The 16,797-nt window shown below is 42.4% G+C and overlaps 1 protein-coding gene across 2 annotated transcripts in view; it reads right to left on the bottom strand.

Annotated features, from left to right (window-relative positions):
* Positions 1-16,797, bottom strand: part of MAST2 (microtubule associated serine/threonine kinase 2) — a 341,008-nt gene that overhangs the window by 272,477 nt on the left and 51,734 nt on the right. For both annotated transcript variants that reach the window (XM_045026441.1, XM_045026440.1), the window contains exon 3: positions 8,397-8,539. In XM_045026441.1, coding sequence (XP_044882376.1) covers positions 8,397-8,539 — 143 coding nt within the window. The remainder of the gene's footprint in view (positions 1-8,396; positions 8,540-16,797) is intronic.

Genomic DNA, 16,797 nt, shown 5'->3' with positions numbered 1-16,797 from the left:
CATTGGGGATTTTTAAGATCAGGTTAGACAAACACCTGTCAGGGTCGATAATACTTAGTCCTGCCATGAGTCCAGGGGACTGGACTAGATGACCTCTGGAAGTCCCTTCCAGTCCTATGATTCTATGATCATTGGCCTCCATGGATCTGCTAAAGTTTTGCAGTCATCTACAAGCTTCAGTCTGCCGTATACGTTTTATATCAGGCAGACAGAGTAGGGAAAAAACCAAGGATTCAAAGGTTCTTCACAGAAGCCACTATCTTTCTACTGACAGGCCCCTTCAAAGTAATTTCTCCTCCTCAGATCATTGTCCTTTTGCTGACCCAGAAGATGGAATCATCTATTGCTCTCATTCTGGGACCATCTTAGTATCTGATAACCTGAGAGGGTAGAAAGTTCTCTCAGTCCTTCCGGGCAACTGCATTTTACCCAAGATGCAACATTTACTGTCAGATATTTCTTTTCCATGAGGAGTGGCAAACAGTGCTTGAGGGGTTCTATATAAATCCTAAGACATCAGTTCTTCTCACATTTGGCACTATAATGGTAGTCCAGGTATTTCAGAACTTTGTCTCTGACAGTGGCCAAATACTTCAAAAGAATGTGGAAAAAACCCTGAAATAGGGTCATCTACCCCATGAAGATCACATTCTAACCTCTAACACAGGGGTGGTCAACCTGTGGCTCCAGAGCCACATGCAGCCTTTCAGAAGTTAATATGCGGCTCCTTGTACAGGCCCCAACTCCAGGGCTGGAGCTTCAGGTGCCAACTTTCCAATGTGCTGGGGGGTGCTCACTGCTCAACCCCTGGCTCTGCCACAGGCCCTGCCTCCACTCCACCCCTTCCCTCCCTGACCCTGCCGTGCTCTTGCTCCTCCCCCCTCCTTCCCAGAGCCTCCTCCATGCCACGAAATAGCTGATTGGGAGGTGCAGGGAGGAAGGGGGAGGCGCTGATTGGCGCAGCTACTGGTGGGTGAGAGGCACGGGGAGCGGCGTGGGGGAGCTGCTGGGGGGCTGCTGACGTATTACTGTGGCTCTTTGGCAATGTACATTGGTAAATTCTGGCTCCTTCTCAGGCTCAGGTTGGCCACTCTGCTCTAACAGTTTAAAAATTAGTTTAAGCCCCTTTTTTTTTTTTTTAATAAGCTATGATTCTGAATAGTCTTGTTATTTACTTAAACATCCATGAATTTTGTCAAGTTCATAGTCTAACCAACATCCTGTGTCAATGAATTCCACTGTCTGATAACTCATTGTTTGAAAGAATTTTCCCTTGGTTCTTGTGTTTCGAGACAGAAGACAAGCTCATGATCTACCTTCTCTAGACCATTCATTTTGTATATTTTGATCATGTCCCCTTCTACTGGACTCTTTCATAAAGTAAACCATTTCAATTTTTTCACACTCTCAATGAGAATTTTTCCATCCCCTAACATTCTCACTAGCCAATCCAGATTAATTCTGCAATATCCTTTGAAAACAAACCACTGATTTACATAATAACATTATAATATTTTATGTATTATTCTCCAACCCATTCCTCAAACATACTAACTTATTGTTTGCTTTTTTTGACAGCATATTGAACACAGGTCTCCACTGAGTTGTCCACAATAATGCGCAAGTCCTTTTCCTGAACTCATACTGCTAACTTAGAACCTGCAAGTTGTACATAAAACTCACCCAGACTCCCTCAGACTTATGATCAGAAAGCATATCAAAAAGGTCAAGTTTTCCATAACACTCACAGCTAGGTGGTAAAGTCCTCTAATGTCTGCAAATACTTGTAAAAAGCTTCCGGGTGTTCCCCACCTGCAGGACTCATGGTCACTCTAGTAGAGCCATAGCTACTTTATGGCTAGAAGAGTTAGAGGGATTCAGCAAAAGAATGGAGTGAGGTCACCACCTGAAAGTCCTTACATACATTTAAAAGGCCCAATAGACTTGATTGGCATCTACCAATGCTGGTCTCCCTCTAGAGGAGAGTACTGAGCACGGTCAGTCTGTACAGACCTTTTCCTCCCAGAGTCAAGGATCCAATGTGCTCTACTACTTGAAGCCCATGGATCCAGATTGCCACATATGTAAATGCAGAAACATTTTCCCCTATCTGTAAATTGGGTTTCTGACAATCTAGAACACTCTTAGATGTTTATGAGCTAATATTCATAAGTAACTTAGTTGTCAGTCTTCTTTGTTTAAAAACCTGCACTCCAGTCTCTGCAGGTTTGTTATTGTTACTTTGTCAATTTACTTCATGAATGTGTTCAAAATCTAAGAGATAGCAACTGAAGCACAAGAGCCGGCCTGTAGAAGTAGTGCAGCTGGAAAGGGAGGGGGGAAATAAAATTAACAACACTTTTGGAGGCCCATGACAGGCCACTCCACCTAGCAAATTCAAACACCAGAGGAAAACCAGATTGTCAAATGAGTGGGAGCAGAAACAAGCCACTCAAGTGCATCCAGTAAAGATGACTGTTTTCAATATTCCACCTTTTTGGCACTAGATTGCCATTTTCTCTTCCTGTTCCATCTATTTTATGGAAACATATAAAGAACATTCTGAAATGGCATACATACCACTACAAAAGTTCAAACTCTGAGAATCAACAGATATATTAATATTGACATTATACTACTCTATTTATCTCTCTCTTTTCTGAGCAATTTTTCCAAAGTGATTAATTCTCCTAGCAAGGAGCCTTTTCCTGTTGTAATTTGTAAAACATCCTCCAATACCACAAGCATCCTAAAACAGCTCCAAACATCTAAGTGGTTCCAAAGTCCCAGAATCCATTACGTTTAATTAGGTGTTCATCTTGCCATAAGCTATTAGTCATTATTTTGGAACCCAACTCAGTATAAAATTGAATACTAACCACTGATAAAATAATTTTAACAGTTCTGATTTAAACCAACAAAAGCAATGAAATTCAGAGTCATGGCTTTACATCTGAATCTCTATCCTTAATTAACCTCAATGTAAGTTATTATAGAGCAATGAAAATAGAGTGTGATCATATGTATCTGTGCCTGAGCACTACAGCACACATTGAGGCAAGTATTAAAATTTCAGCGTTACAGCTGAACTCCATTCTTTTAAGTCAAAAAGTTTACTGTAGAACAGTGCTTCCCAAACTGTGGCTTCCTTGGGGAATCACAAAGGGTTCATAGGGGAGGCACAAGCGTTTGGGAAAAAATTTAATCCACATGCCTTTAACAAAACATGCCTTTAACAATAACAATTGTTTGGGGGGGAAGGGAGGAAGGGGTAGGGGAGTTTCCTAATTAAAAGACTATTAAAGTAGGCTTTAAAAAAAAATTAATCTTATCTATGGGTCTGCATCTTATGCAGGTAGCCTTCAGCAGAAAGTCTCTCCGCTAAAATCCTCTGCTGGAGCAGAGAGCAAAGAGGCTCCTAGAACCAGAAGCAGCAGCACAAACATTAGGAGACAGGGGAAGGGTGCTGAGGTGTGCATCTTGTTTATAATGGAACAATTTTTTCCAACTGCTAAGCTTACATGTAGCTAACCTCGGCTGAAGACAAAAAGGATTTTAATAATGTTAAACAGAAAAGTAGACAATATGACACCACCAGCTAATGTTTGGATTTTTCAGGTCTTGATATTACTGTACAAAGTCCATAGCCACAATGTGTCATTGGTTTTCAAATGTTAGTAAATTAAAGTAAAGGGAAACTACTACCTTTAGAAACCAAACACCTACAATTCGTAAATCAGAGCCCAGAAACAAGAACTGAAGCAGCCAAACAAAAGTTATGTCTAAAGAAGCAACTGTTCCTCAAAAGCTTTAGAAGCATGTTATGTTGTGGCCATGTGAATTGCAAAATGTAAACAAGTGCACAACACTGGTGAAATCCTTCTATTTCCACCAGCAATAGACGGGTAGAATTATGATGGGGAATAAGAAGCCATGGCACTGAAAACCAGTCCAATATCAAATATCATCCGTCAAGGCACTGATAATCTTGGAGAAAATGTCCAGGACTAGTTGATAAAACAAGTTAAGAAGAGTCAGTATTTTGCACTGCAGCTTGATGACTCTACAGACAGCCAAGATGGCTCAGCTTCTATGTTATATGACTTGTCAAAACAGGCACAATAGTTGAAGAACTTTTATTTTGCAAATAAACACCAATCCAAATAACTGGTGAGGAAATATTCAAGATCGTCGATAAATTCATAGTGGACAAAGATCCTAACTGGGATGTGCGTGTGGAACTGTGCACTGTTGGGGCAGCAGCCATGACTGGAAAGAAGAGTGGGGTTGCTGCCTGAGGAAAGTGGCACAAGCAACAACTTGGACACACTGAATGATTCATCACTAAGCTTTGGAAAGGAAGAGGTTGCAACCTGAAGTACATGAGGTCCTCAACAGTGTTCTTAAACCTGTTAATTTTAGAAAAATCCCTGGCAGTGAACACACTGTTTTAATATGCTGTGCGAAGACATGGGCTCTGAACACACTCAGCTTCTGTTTCACACTGAACTCGGGAGATTGGCATGTGGTAAGTGTGTCACAACACGTCTTTGAATTGTGACACACAATCAGATTTTTCTTCTTTGGGAAAACAGACCTTGCAGATTATATGTACAATGTGGACTTCCTGACTGTGTTAGCTTACCTGGTGGACATTTGTGTCCAGCTGAATGCACTGAACCTAAAACTTCAAGGTAAAAATATAAATATATAGATATGAAAGAAAATTGGGAGATTCATGAAGGTCTGTCTTTAAATAGGACACAAGGAAAAGGAAATTATTGAGATCCAGTATTATCAGCCTTTTTAAAAGAACAGAATTAAAGTGATCAAAACACTATTAAAGACAAATATTAACTCATTTGTCTGGATTGTATTTCCATTTTCATTATTTTTCTGGAGTTGAATTCGAATCTCCAGATACTGACTGGTTTCAAAACCCATTCTCAGTAACAGCTGACTCCATTCCAGCCTTAACTATCTCACGTCAAGAAAATCTCTTAGAACTGTTTAGTGATCACAAAACAAAGACCAAAGTTTTCAAATTTAACAAACCAGGAATTCTGGATTTCTCTTAAAGGAAACTACAAAGAATTCAGTGATGAAGCTGTGAAAGTGTTGCTTCCATTCACTTCATTATCTCTCTGAGTCTGGGTTTTCAACAATGAATTCTGCGAAAACTAAACACAGAAATTGTTTCAACTTGAAAATGCCCTTATGTCTGGCATTATCAGAGTTTCAACCAAACATTGTGCAACAATGCAGTTCGAAACAGGACTATTCTTCCGACTAAAATCTTAGCTACGTCCAAACACCAAAAAATCCCTTTTTAAAGATTATAGTTCTAAAAATCTGGATGAGATCCGTTTATACAATTAAACAAACCGTATGCAGTTGAATAAAGTCACATAACCATTCAAACTCTAGTGTCCCTCTTGAAGCTAGCATCCTGAACTCCTGAATTTAGTGTCCTGAGTGTGCCAAAAAAATGGTATTTGGTTGTGGTGAGCCAACAAGTTTTAAAATCTCTCTAAAGGGGCCGCAGCACTAAAATTTTTGTGAACCACACGTTTAGAAGAGCTCTTGGTAACCAATTTGCTTTTTTAATCTTTCAATAAGTACTACAGAAAGCGCCAATAGAGCCAAAAAGTACAAATTTATCATGTCACTATGTAGTAGGAAGAGGTTATGAGTTAGCATGTCTGGAATCAATCAAATAATATAAAAGTTACATCTATTAACTCAACAGTTTATCATTAAAACACTAACAAAGCAGCAGTCCAAACTAAGTACCTCACGGTATTTTTTTATTTATAAAATTGGCCAATTTCATTAGCGCATGATATAAAACTAATCTGAAACATATCTGTCTTGTTCTAGAGAAAGGTCAACCTTTATTTTAAAATATTTAATATACTTTTTAAATCCTCCTGAAATAAGCAGTTGGGTGCCAAGATACAAGTCAGAACATTTTGTCTTTGTTTTGTTACAGTCAAGTTACAAACCCCTGAAAAGATTATGTATCTAACAAAAACAGGTAGAACCAGGCCTGCAGACAGCCACCAAACTAAGACAAGTATCAGAGGGGTAGCCGTGTTAGTCTGGATCTGTAAAAGCAGCAAAGAGTCTTGTGGCACCTTATAGACTAACAGACGTTTTGGAGCATGAGCTTTCGTGGGTCAATACTAAGACACAGTACAATTAAGCCAAATCACAAAAAAAGTCAGTCCATTGACATGACTAATGTACATCGACAGATTAAAACTATGTATGATGTGCAAACACTTCATTTTAACACCAAAATTACCAATAATGCAAATGCATAGATTTTTGTTCTTTAAAGATTTATATTTCATTTTGAACAGTCCATTTGATGCCAGACATCTGTTATTTCCAAAACAAAATTATAAGTCACTAACTTATGTCCGAATTTCCAAAACTTGACCATTCCCAGAGCTGACAAGTTATGCATTCATGTTGAATCCTTTAACTTAGTTTAGGATTTGGCTTTTGTGACAATTCAGGGCAACCGCACCTGCATTTCTCCTCAGTGGATCAGCAAGGGCACCCACCCATTCTTGGCTTCCAGCTCCCCAGCCACTGCCTTTCTGGGTGGAGACCCGCATCTCTCCTCATGTTGACCCGGGTATTCCCAGGCTGTTCAGTTCCCTTTCTTCATTTGTGTTTTCCAGCAAACACAATCTGCCTAAACTGACCTGCTTGCTTCTCTTCAGAGACTGATGACAGAGTGATTGTCAACGGTTACCATGCAGCACTTCCTATGCAAGTCTATTTTATTCTTAATGTAAAACTCATTACAGAGGAAAAAAAATTAAAAACAATAAAGGAACCTACACGCACGCTAACAAGCTTATCAGACATCCCCCTAGCATATATTCTGGCAGGCTCAGTCCTTCCAACTCTGTCCTAAGGATTGAGGCCCTCTGTGACTCAGGAATCCTGCCTGTCGTCTGGATCAGGAAGAAGGACAGACACTGCGCCAGCTTAAACTCAGGCTTTCCATCCAAAAGTTTGTCTTTGTCTGTTAGTCTCTGGAGAATCCAGTGTGAACTAGTATATACATATCTCCCCATGGGGAGTGGCTTCAAAAGCTGATAATGAAGGAAGCTTATTAGCATCCCCCATTCCCCCCCCCCCACACTAGAGAAGGCACATAAAAATCCACAATAAACACAAACGCATACCCAAGGGCGTTTTTAATATAATGTACGTCAAAGGTGTTAAACTTATTTCAATAAGGTTTAACTAACTCAGTACATCTTATCTGAATCCCATAAGGTTTATTGAGGGTATTACAGGATATTGTCAGGCTGTCACAGATCACTCAGTAGCTATGGTGTGCTAGGTGCTGCATTATGTGAATCCATAGCCACTATCCCAGCGGACTTGCAATCTAAATTATACAAAGGATACATCATTTTACCTTTTTTAATGTCTTTTTATTAAACCAATCCTAATATATATATTACACCAAGTTATATAACAACCTGTAAAAACAAAGAGATTGTGACACCAAAATGTATCTTGTGTGACCTAAATAAACACACATTATCCATGTAAACACTCTCCAGAAATGGGAATAAAACCTACCAATCTGTGTGTTCCAAAGTACAGGATAGCTATTTAATATATATCACTATATGGAAATCTAAAGATTATTTTCATCTTCTCTTCCCCAGTCTTGTGCTTTTGACTTTTTTCCAGGTGCTTTGTCAATTACAGTACTTAAGAAGAAAGGAACATCAAGAGCTAAAGGTCTCCATTTCAGAAAGAGCTGTATCAAAAGCAATCATGACTAGAGCTGGTCAAAAATTTTCTGATAGACTTTTCAGCAGGAAAATGTAGATTCAATGGAATTGAAACATTCCACGGGAATATGTCAATTGTGTTGAAATTTTTGATGGAAACAAGGCAAGCAGCCAGGAAAGATACCCAGCCAGCCTGCTTACATGGTTTCCTGCCAGCCCAGGCTGCCCCAGATCCCTGAGCAGCTGTCACCCCATGCTGTCCAATCCCCCAGGGAGCTGGCTGTCTGGGAAACAGGGCATTCCCAGGAGACAGCTGCCCAAGGCAAGCTAAGTATCAGAAGGGTGGCCATGTTAGTCTGGATCTATAAAAGCAGCAAAGAATCCTGTGGCACCTTATAGACTAACAGACGTTTTGCAGCATGAGCTTTCGTGGGTGAATACCCACTTCTTCGGAGGCAAGCTAAAAATTCCATTTTCCAAAGAAAAATTGCATTTTCCAGGCAGCTCTACTCATGATAAATGGTTGAGTTAGCCTAATAGAAAAGTTATTGAAGAAAAGGATCAAATAACTTTTCACTAGGTAGTTTTATTTGGAAAACAGAAAACAGAAAATATTATCAGACTCACCAAACCAGCAGTAAGAGAAGGAGCAGACTGTCCCAGGGACTGGTTTCTCATGCGGACCAGGTTTGAGGTTTCTCCAGCAGGCTGCCATGCTGATTGTCCCACTCCACTGTGCACACTGCTGGATAAGGGAAGCAGTTGCTTTCCTTTAAAAACAAAATATGATCTTAACTTTTTACCACTTTAAAGAATTATAGGTTACATAATACAATGCTTAACCAAACGCAGGGTATAGGCAATGGTTTTCTAATCCATAATCATTCCCGTGGCTCTTCTATGAATCCTCTCCAATTTATCAACTTTCTTCTTGAATTATCTACACCAGACCTGGCTACAGTATTCCAGCAGCGTTCCACCAATGCCAAAAACAAAGGTAAAAGCATCTATACTCCTATTCAAGATTACCTTGCTTATGAATCCCAGGATCAGATTAGTTTTTTTGGTCACAGCATCACACAGAGCTTATATTCAGCTGATTATCCACCACAACCCCAACATCTTTTTCAGAGTCAGTCTCCTCCATTCCATGACTATGGCCTACATCCTTCATTCCTAGATGTATCCATTTATATTTAGCCATATTAAAAAATACATTGTTTACCTGTGCCCAGTTTACCAAGTGATCCAGATTGCTCTGAATCAATGACCTGTCTTCTTCACTATTTACCACTCTCCCAATTGCTGTGTCATCTGCAAATTTATTAGTGACGATTTTATGTTTTCTTCCAGGTCATTGATAAAAATGTTAAATAGCACACAGCCAAGAAAGAATCCTTCTGGGATCCCACCGGTAACACCCGCTCAGTGATGATTTTGCGTTTAGAGTTACATTTTGAGACCTATTGGTTAGCCAATTTTAATGCATTTAATATGTGCCATGTTAATTTTATATTGTTCTACTTTTTTAATCAAAATGTCGTGAGGAACCAAGTCAAATGCCTTACAGAACTCTAAGTATATTACTTCAATACTATTACTTTTATCAACCAAACTTGTAACCTCATCAAAAATATATCAAGTTAGCTTGACAGGATCTATTTCCTATAAGCATGTGTTGATTTTCCTTAATCACCCTCCTTCAATTTTTTATTAATTTAGTCCCAATTCAGGTACTCCATTATCTTGCCAGGATCAACGTCAGGCTGACAAGACCTATAACTACCCACGTCATCCTGTTCACCCTTTTCAAAAGCTGGCACAACATTAGCTTTCATCCTGTCTTCTGGAACTTCCCCAGTGTTCCAAGACATACTGAAAATCAACATTAGTGGTCCAGCAAGCGCCTCAGTCAGCTCTTTTAAAACTCCTGAATGCAAGTTATCTGGACCTGCTGATTTTCAAATGTCTAACTTTATTAGTTCCTGTTTAACACACTCGAGAGATACTAGTGGAATGGAAATACGTTATTACCACCATATGATGAGACTGCATCATCTGCTTTTTCCCACAAAGACAGAGCAGAAATCTTTATTGAACACTTGTAACTTTTGTGCATTATTTATTGATTATTCTACCATTTCCATCCAGTAATGAACCAACACTATTGTCAAAATTCAGACGGTTACTCACCTTGTGCAGTAACTGAGGTTCTTCAAGATGTTTGTCCCTGTGAGTGCTCCACTTTAGGGTATTCACACCCTGCACTTCTAGTTAGAGACTTATGATAGCAGTGCCCCAGTTGGCTGCACACGCGCAGCAGCCATCCTGCGCCACTCCAAGTGGTTACCTCGCGCGTGCAGCCAACCATTACCCAGTTCCTTTTTTACCCAAGAGGATCGAGCTGAAACTCCGAAGTAGAGGGGAGGAGGGTGGGAAGTGGTGCACCCACAGAGACATCCATCTCCAAGAACCTCAGTTACTGCAGAAGGTGAGTAACCTTTTCTTCTTCTTCTTCAAGGAGTGTCCCTGTAGGTGCTCCACTTTAGGTGACTGAAGAGCAGTGCTCCTCAGTGGAGAGGAGGGGTTTCGGAGTTGATGTATGTATGGTGGAGAGCACCGATAGTCCAGAGTGAGCCTCTGCAGCTGACTGCTGTTCCAGGGCATAATGTTTGGTGAAAGTATGGGGCAATGCCCATGTAGCTGCTTTACAAATGTCAGTGATGGGTACATGTTTGAGAAAGGCTATGGATGTGGACATAGCTCTAGTGGAGTGTGTGCAAAGTCCAGAAGGAGCTTGCAGATTGTAATTTTGGTAACGTAATAGGATACAATTAGAGATCCATTTAGAAAATCTCTGTTTGGAAATGGTTTGACCTCTGTTGTGGATACGAATAGCCTAGATAGTTTTCTGAACATTTTTGCTCTCTCTACATAGAATGCCAGTGCTCTGCGGATGTCTAGCATATGAAGGGACACCTCCCTGTTATTGGCATGCAGCTTGGGAAAGAATACAGGTAAGTAAATGGGTTCGTTGAGATGGAAGGAGGAGGCGACCTTGGATATGAATTTAGGGTATGGGCATAGGATGACTTTGTCCTTGAGGAATGTGGTATAAGGTGGGTGTGCCATTGGGGCACACAACTCTCCCACCCTGCACGATGATATGATAGCTACTAAAAAGGTGACCTTCATGGATAAGTGTAGGAACAAGTAGGTTGCTAGCGATTCAAAGGGTTTGCTCATTAGGGCACAGAGAACAAGGTTGAGGTCCCACATTGGGGTCGGGTCCCTTAATAAGTGTTCTCTATACCCTTCAGAAAGCGTTTAGTCAGTGGATGGATGAAAACAATGAGCCGTCCATCTTGTTGTGAAAAGTGGTGATGTCTGATCTAGTCGAGAAGCCAGATTTTTTTAGTGTCAATATGTAATCAAGGATAGTAGGTAACGGGGCCGATTGTGAAATGATCTGCTTGTCTTGGCATCAGATAAAGAATCTTTTATGTATGTGTGCATATGTTTTGTGTGTGGAGAAACATCCATTGTTTAGTAGAATGTCTTGAACTTCCTTAGAACAGCATGTTTCGAGTTCTGCCAGCCATGGATTAAACAGGCCTTGAGATGAAGTGTTGAAATGTTGGGGTTAAGGAGGCATCCTGGGTTCGTGGTGATCTGATAGCCATCTGGTCCAGGTATGGGAACCATGTCTGTCTGGGCCATGTTGGTGCAATCAAAAATCCCAGAGTCATCGTCTTGTCTGATCTTGTGTAGGACACGGCTCAACAGGGGTATTGGAGGGAAGGCGTCCAGAAGCATGGCCTCCCATTTCATAAGGAAGGCCTCTCCCAGAGAGTTGTGTCCCAGTCCCGCTCGGAAGCAACTTTGCAGGCATTTGGCATTGTGGGTCATGGCTAAAAGGTCTATTGAGGGGAATCCCCATTGTCGGAATATAGTTTGCAGAATTCCTCGGTCCAGTTCCCACTCATGCATCCATGAGAAGTTCCTGCTGAGGTCATCTGCTGTGGCATTCTGGCTTCCAGGTAGGTAGGATGCCATGATGTGTATGTTGTTGGAGATGCACCATTGCCAGAGGTGAACTGCTTCAGTGCAGAGCAGGTAAGATTGGGCCCCACCTTAGCGATATATATAAAACATAGTTGCCAAGTTGTCCGTGGGAATCTGGCCCGTTTTGCTGCTGATCGGAGGAGAAAAAAGTGATGGCAGGCATTTCCAACTGCCCGGAGCTCCAGTAGATTTATGCGGAGATTTGACTCCTCTAGGGACCAGCAGTCCTGGATGGTGTTGTCGACAAGCGTGCCCCCCATCCTACCAGAAAGGCGTCCATGGTGATAGTGACTGACGGGGTTTCCCATTGGAAGGGAATGCCCGAGCAGACGTTTGTTTGTTTCATCCACCATGTGAGCGAGTCTTTCACTCTGCTGGGCATTGTAAGCCGTCTGTTGATCGAGTGTCTGTGAGGAATGTAGACCATGCATAGCCAGATTTGTAGGCATCTCATATGCAGCCTGGCATGTTTCACAACAAACATAGTAGCTGACATATGCCCCAGAAATTGTAGGCATGTTCTGGCAGATGTTTGTGGGCTGTGTCTTACTTTCGTAACAAGGTTTGTTAAGGCAATAAACTGTTGTTGGGGTAGCCATGCCGATGCCGTGGCCCTATAAAGTCCAGTTGTTGGGTTGGGGTCAGGGTGGATTTCTGGAGATTGATTTGTAACCCTAGGTTTGTAAATAGGGTTAAAGTGATGTGAGTAGCATGGACTGCTTTGGTGTTGGTGCTTTCAGTAAGCAGTCATCTAGCTAGAGGAATACGATCACACCCTGCCTGCGAAGATGTGCTGCTGCAACAACTATTACTTTGGAAAATACCCTTGGAGCTGTGGAGAGACCGAAGGGAAGTGCCTTGTACTGGTAGCGTAGGTTGCCCAGAGTGAATCGTAGGAATCTCCTGTGCGCCGGATGGATAGTAACGTGGAAGTAAGTGTCCTGTAGGTCGAGGGCCGAGAGCCAATCTCCTTTCTCCAATGCCGAAATTATGTTTGCTAGGGTTACCATCTTGAATCACTGTGTTCTCACAAACTTGTTCAGTTTGCACAAGTCCAGATTGGGCCTCAATCCACCTATTTTCTATGGACTGAAGAAGTAATGTGAATAAACCCCCCAACCCCTGTGCTGAACCAGTACTGGTTCCACAGCACCTAATTGCAGGAGATGATGTATTTCCTGCTGTAACAGATACTCGTGACATGGGTCCCTGAAGAGAGACAGGGAAGGGGGGTGAGTAGGTGGAATGGAAAGAAAGGGAATGGAACAGCCCTTCTGTATAATTTCCCGAACCCACTTGTCTGAGGTGATGGTACTCCATTCTTGGTAAAAGGGTGTAAGGCGGGCCCCAAATGGGCTGGAAATTAGAGATGACTCCAGAATTGGAGAATGTGGGGTTCTTGTGTCCTCTACCAACACTTCAAAACACTTGCCTAGAAGTGGGTGGCTGAGACATAGACGACTGCTCCTGCGTTGGTCATAATGTCGTTGAGGCTGGGTGTATGGGGCACAGTGGAATCGTTGGTTATAGAATCTGCCCTGTTTCTTTTTGTTCACAGGAATATAGATTTCAAGTGTCTTTAGTGTCACACAGGAGTCCTTCAGGATGTGTAAGGAGATGTCTGTGCTCTCTGCAAACAATTTTTGCCCCTCAAAAGGTAAGTCCGCTACAGTCGCATGAACTTCCCTGGGGAAGCCGGAGAGATGGAGCCATGAAGCCCTTGCATGACAACTGACAGGGCGATGGAGCGGGCCTCTGTGTCAGCAGAATCCAGATAAGCCTGCAGGGCCATTCTGGCGATGAGGAAACCTTCAGCTATCAGCCTTGTAGTGTTCTTTTTTGTCAGCTGGGATGTGCTCAATAAAAGAGGACATCTGAGAAAAAAAATGTTGTGTGTGTACTTGGCCAGTAACGCAGAATAGTTTGCTATGCGACACTGAAGGGTCACCAATGAATAGGCTTTTCTGCCAAAGAGGTCTAGGCTTTTCCAGCCTTTATCATAGGGGGTGGTTTTGGTCTGATGTTGCTTTCCCCCTTTGATTAACTGCCTCTACCATCAATGAGTTTGGGGTAGGGGGCGTAAATAAAAACTCAGCTCCTTTAGCCAGCACATAGTACCTCTTGTCAGATCTCTTACAAGAAAGTGGCAGCATTAATGGGTATTGCTATCTTGGCTGATGGAGAAGCTTGCAATATATCTGTCAGCTTATGTTGAGTCTCTGGTAGCATAGCCTGAGATGTCTAATGAATCAGCTACTCTTTTAAACAAATCCTGAAAAGATTTGAAGTCATCTCCATGTGTGGGGGAAGCGTCATTATTGTTTCATCTGGAGGCGAAGGCAAGATGTAGATAGGTGGGAGGGTGTCACGCTCTGGTCTGTCCACAGATTCTTCTGCTTCCTTCTCCAACAGTTCTGAGGAAGCTGGAGCAGATGGCGGAGACAATCGCTGTGCCCTGGACCTGGGTGGATTGGAGGACTGGATGTTCTGGGCTCTTTATAATGCCCTGGGGTCCCAGTATGCCAACTACAGTGGGAGGGCCATGGGAGAGGGCACCCACTGGGGGGGTTGCCAAACTGCGCCCTGTGGCTGTGAGGGTCCAGGTTGGGGAGAGGAGTGGTGAGGAGTGCCCATTCCTGTCTCCACTTCCTCCTCTTCATCACTGGAAAGAGGAGGGGCCAAGCCAGCGGGTGTCGTGATAAAGCTTGGGCCCTGTTGGTGCCAAAAAGCGGAGTTCCCAGGGTGGAAGTAATGAGGAGGTCCGCCTGGCTGAAAAATTGTTGCAGTACCGGCAGCAGAGGCAAGCTCAGGCTGGGAACCAGAGGGAGCATTGTCGGTACCACAGACTTGCCATATTGTATTGGTGCAGCAGGTGGCACCATAGCGCTGCTCTGTGCCTGAGGTTTCTTAGGTTCCCTCAGTGCCAAGCTAGGAGGCTTAGTTTTGCTGCTATGAGAGTGAGACCACACCGGGTCTTTCACTTCTTGGGACGTCTTGGTACTGGATGGTACTGGTGGCTCGCGGTCCGGCGCTCTTGGTGCCGTCAGTACCAGGGCAGTTTTTATGGTCGGAGATTGCTTTTTAGGAGGCGAATCACAGTGTGGCGAAGACTCAGACCGCTTTTTGGGGTCTTTTTTAGGACCAGGGTTCTTAGCAGCCATTTTTGACGAGGACCCCATATCTGAGGCAGCTGCAGGTGAGGACTGGCAAGGAGGTGTCATGGACTCAGGATCAGAGGGATCTCTCCATCATTAAAAGTTTTAGTTGGAGGGCCCTAGCCTTCCTTGTCCTCCCTGTTTCTTACAGTGGGGACACTTTTGGGTAAAGTGTCTCCCCCAGGCAACGGACAGGACACAGTGTGTGTGGCCGTCTGTCACTGGTATTGAAAGTCTGCACGTCAGACAGCACTTGAAACTTGGAGAGCCAGGCATATCTGAGAGGCTAAGCTGAGTAAAGAATGGGAATAGTCCCGGTCTAATGCCTCTTCCGTGACTACCCACCTGAGGCAGGGAGGGGAAAAAAAATGTTTTAATCGTAAACAGAACAAAAATGAAAGGAGAAATCAACAACGAGGGAAATAACCGAGAAAGGGGCACAGATTAGAGGAATACAAGAGCTGTGAAGGGCACTGCTCTTGTTCTGACTGAAACCAGAGGCGGTATAGTAGGAAATGAGTAACGGTTGGCTGCACACGTGAGGTTACTGCTCGGAGCAGCGTGAGACAGCTGCCGTGTGTGCGCGGCTAACCAGGGCACTGCTACCACAAGTTTCTGACTAGAAGTGCAGGGTGCCAAGACACCTAAAGTGGAGCACTCCTCAAAGAAGAACTTTTTGTTCCTAATATATTTAAATTCCTTATTGTTCTAAACTCTTCTGGTCATAAGTTTCTCCTTGTGTCCCTTGGCTTCCTTTATCAATTTTCTACAATTCCTAACTTCTGATTTATATTCATTAATATCAAGTACCCCTTTCTTCCATTTGTTATATATAAATGTCTGTTTTTACAGCAGCCTTTCCTTCTCTTCCAAACCAGGTTGGTTTTTTAACTAGTACAGCCTCCTTTCCTTGATTGTTGGCTTGTGGCTTTTTGGGCATCTAGGAAGGTGGTCTTAAATGATTCCCAATTATCATGCACATTTTTGATTAAATTCTTCCTCCCAGATGATTTGGCTCATAATTGTTTTCAACTTCCTGAATTTGGCCTTATTAAAGTACCAAGTGAATATGTTAATGGTCTGGACTTTATACTATTTGCATATTATAAATGTGACTGGTCATGATCACTTGTACCTAAGCTACCATTTTTTAATTCTGTGATCAGTTCCTCTTCGTGTGTTAGAACAAGTTCTAATATAGAATTACATTATGTTGGCTGCCGCTTTTTTTGAGGTCATCTATAATGTTTAGAAATTCTGCAACATGAGACCTCCAACAGGTCACTCAAACTGAAATCCCCCATGATCACACAGGGTTTTTTTTCCCTACACATTAAATAGGTGACTAAGGAGGCAGTAATCCTGTTCCCTAGTGTGATTTGGTGGTCTATAGCAGACACCAGCTGGTACTCTATCTTGTCCTTTATCTGACAGAACACTAATTCATAAGCATTCAAGATCATTTTCTTCCAAATTACTAGTGACTCAAACACCATATGCCCTCTCCTTTTGCCCACTCAATTCTTCCAAAATAGGTTATAAACATTAGTTTTAACATTCCAGTCATGTGAATCATCCCTCCATGTTTCTGTAACACTAACTAGATAGAATATATGCTTATAAAGGAGCATTTCCAATTTCTCTTGTTTGTTACCCAGGCTCCTAGCATTGCTGTATAGGCCATTTAAAAATTTCTTCTCTTCACATCCTTTGGTTCCTTGATTAATTTTGTTCTCAGCCTCTCAGTTTTGTGCTGAGTGCTCATATCTTCCCTCTTTTTACCCTCCCTTTTGCTAGTAGTTTAACCC

The sequence above is a fragment of the Mauremys mutica genome, chromosome 8, assembly GCF_020497125.1.
Source record: "Mauremys mutica isolate MM-2020 ecotype Southern chromosome 8, ASM2049712v1, whole genome shotgun sequence".
In the NCBI taxonomy this organism is placed as follows: domain Eukaryota; kingdom Metazoa; phylum Chordata; order Testudines; family Geoemydidae; genus Mauremys; species Mauremys mutica.
Note: the sequence above shows the minus strand (reverse complement) of the source record. Positions and strands in the feature narration are given on the sequence as shown.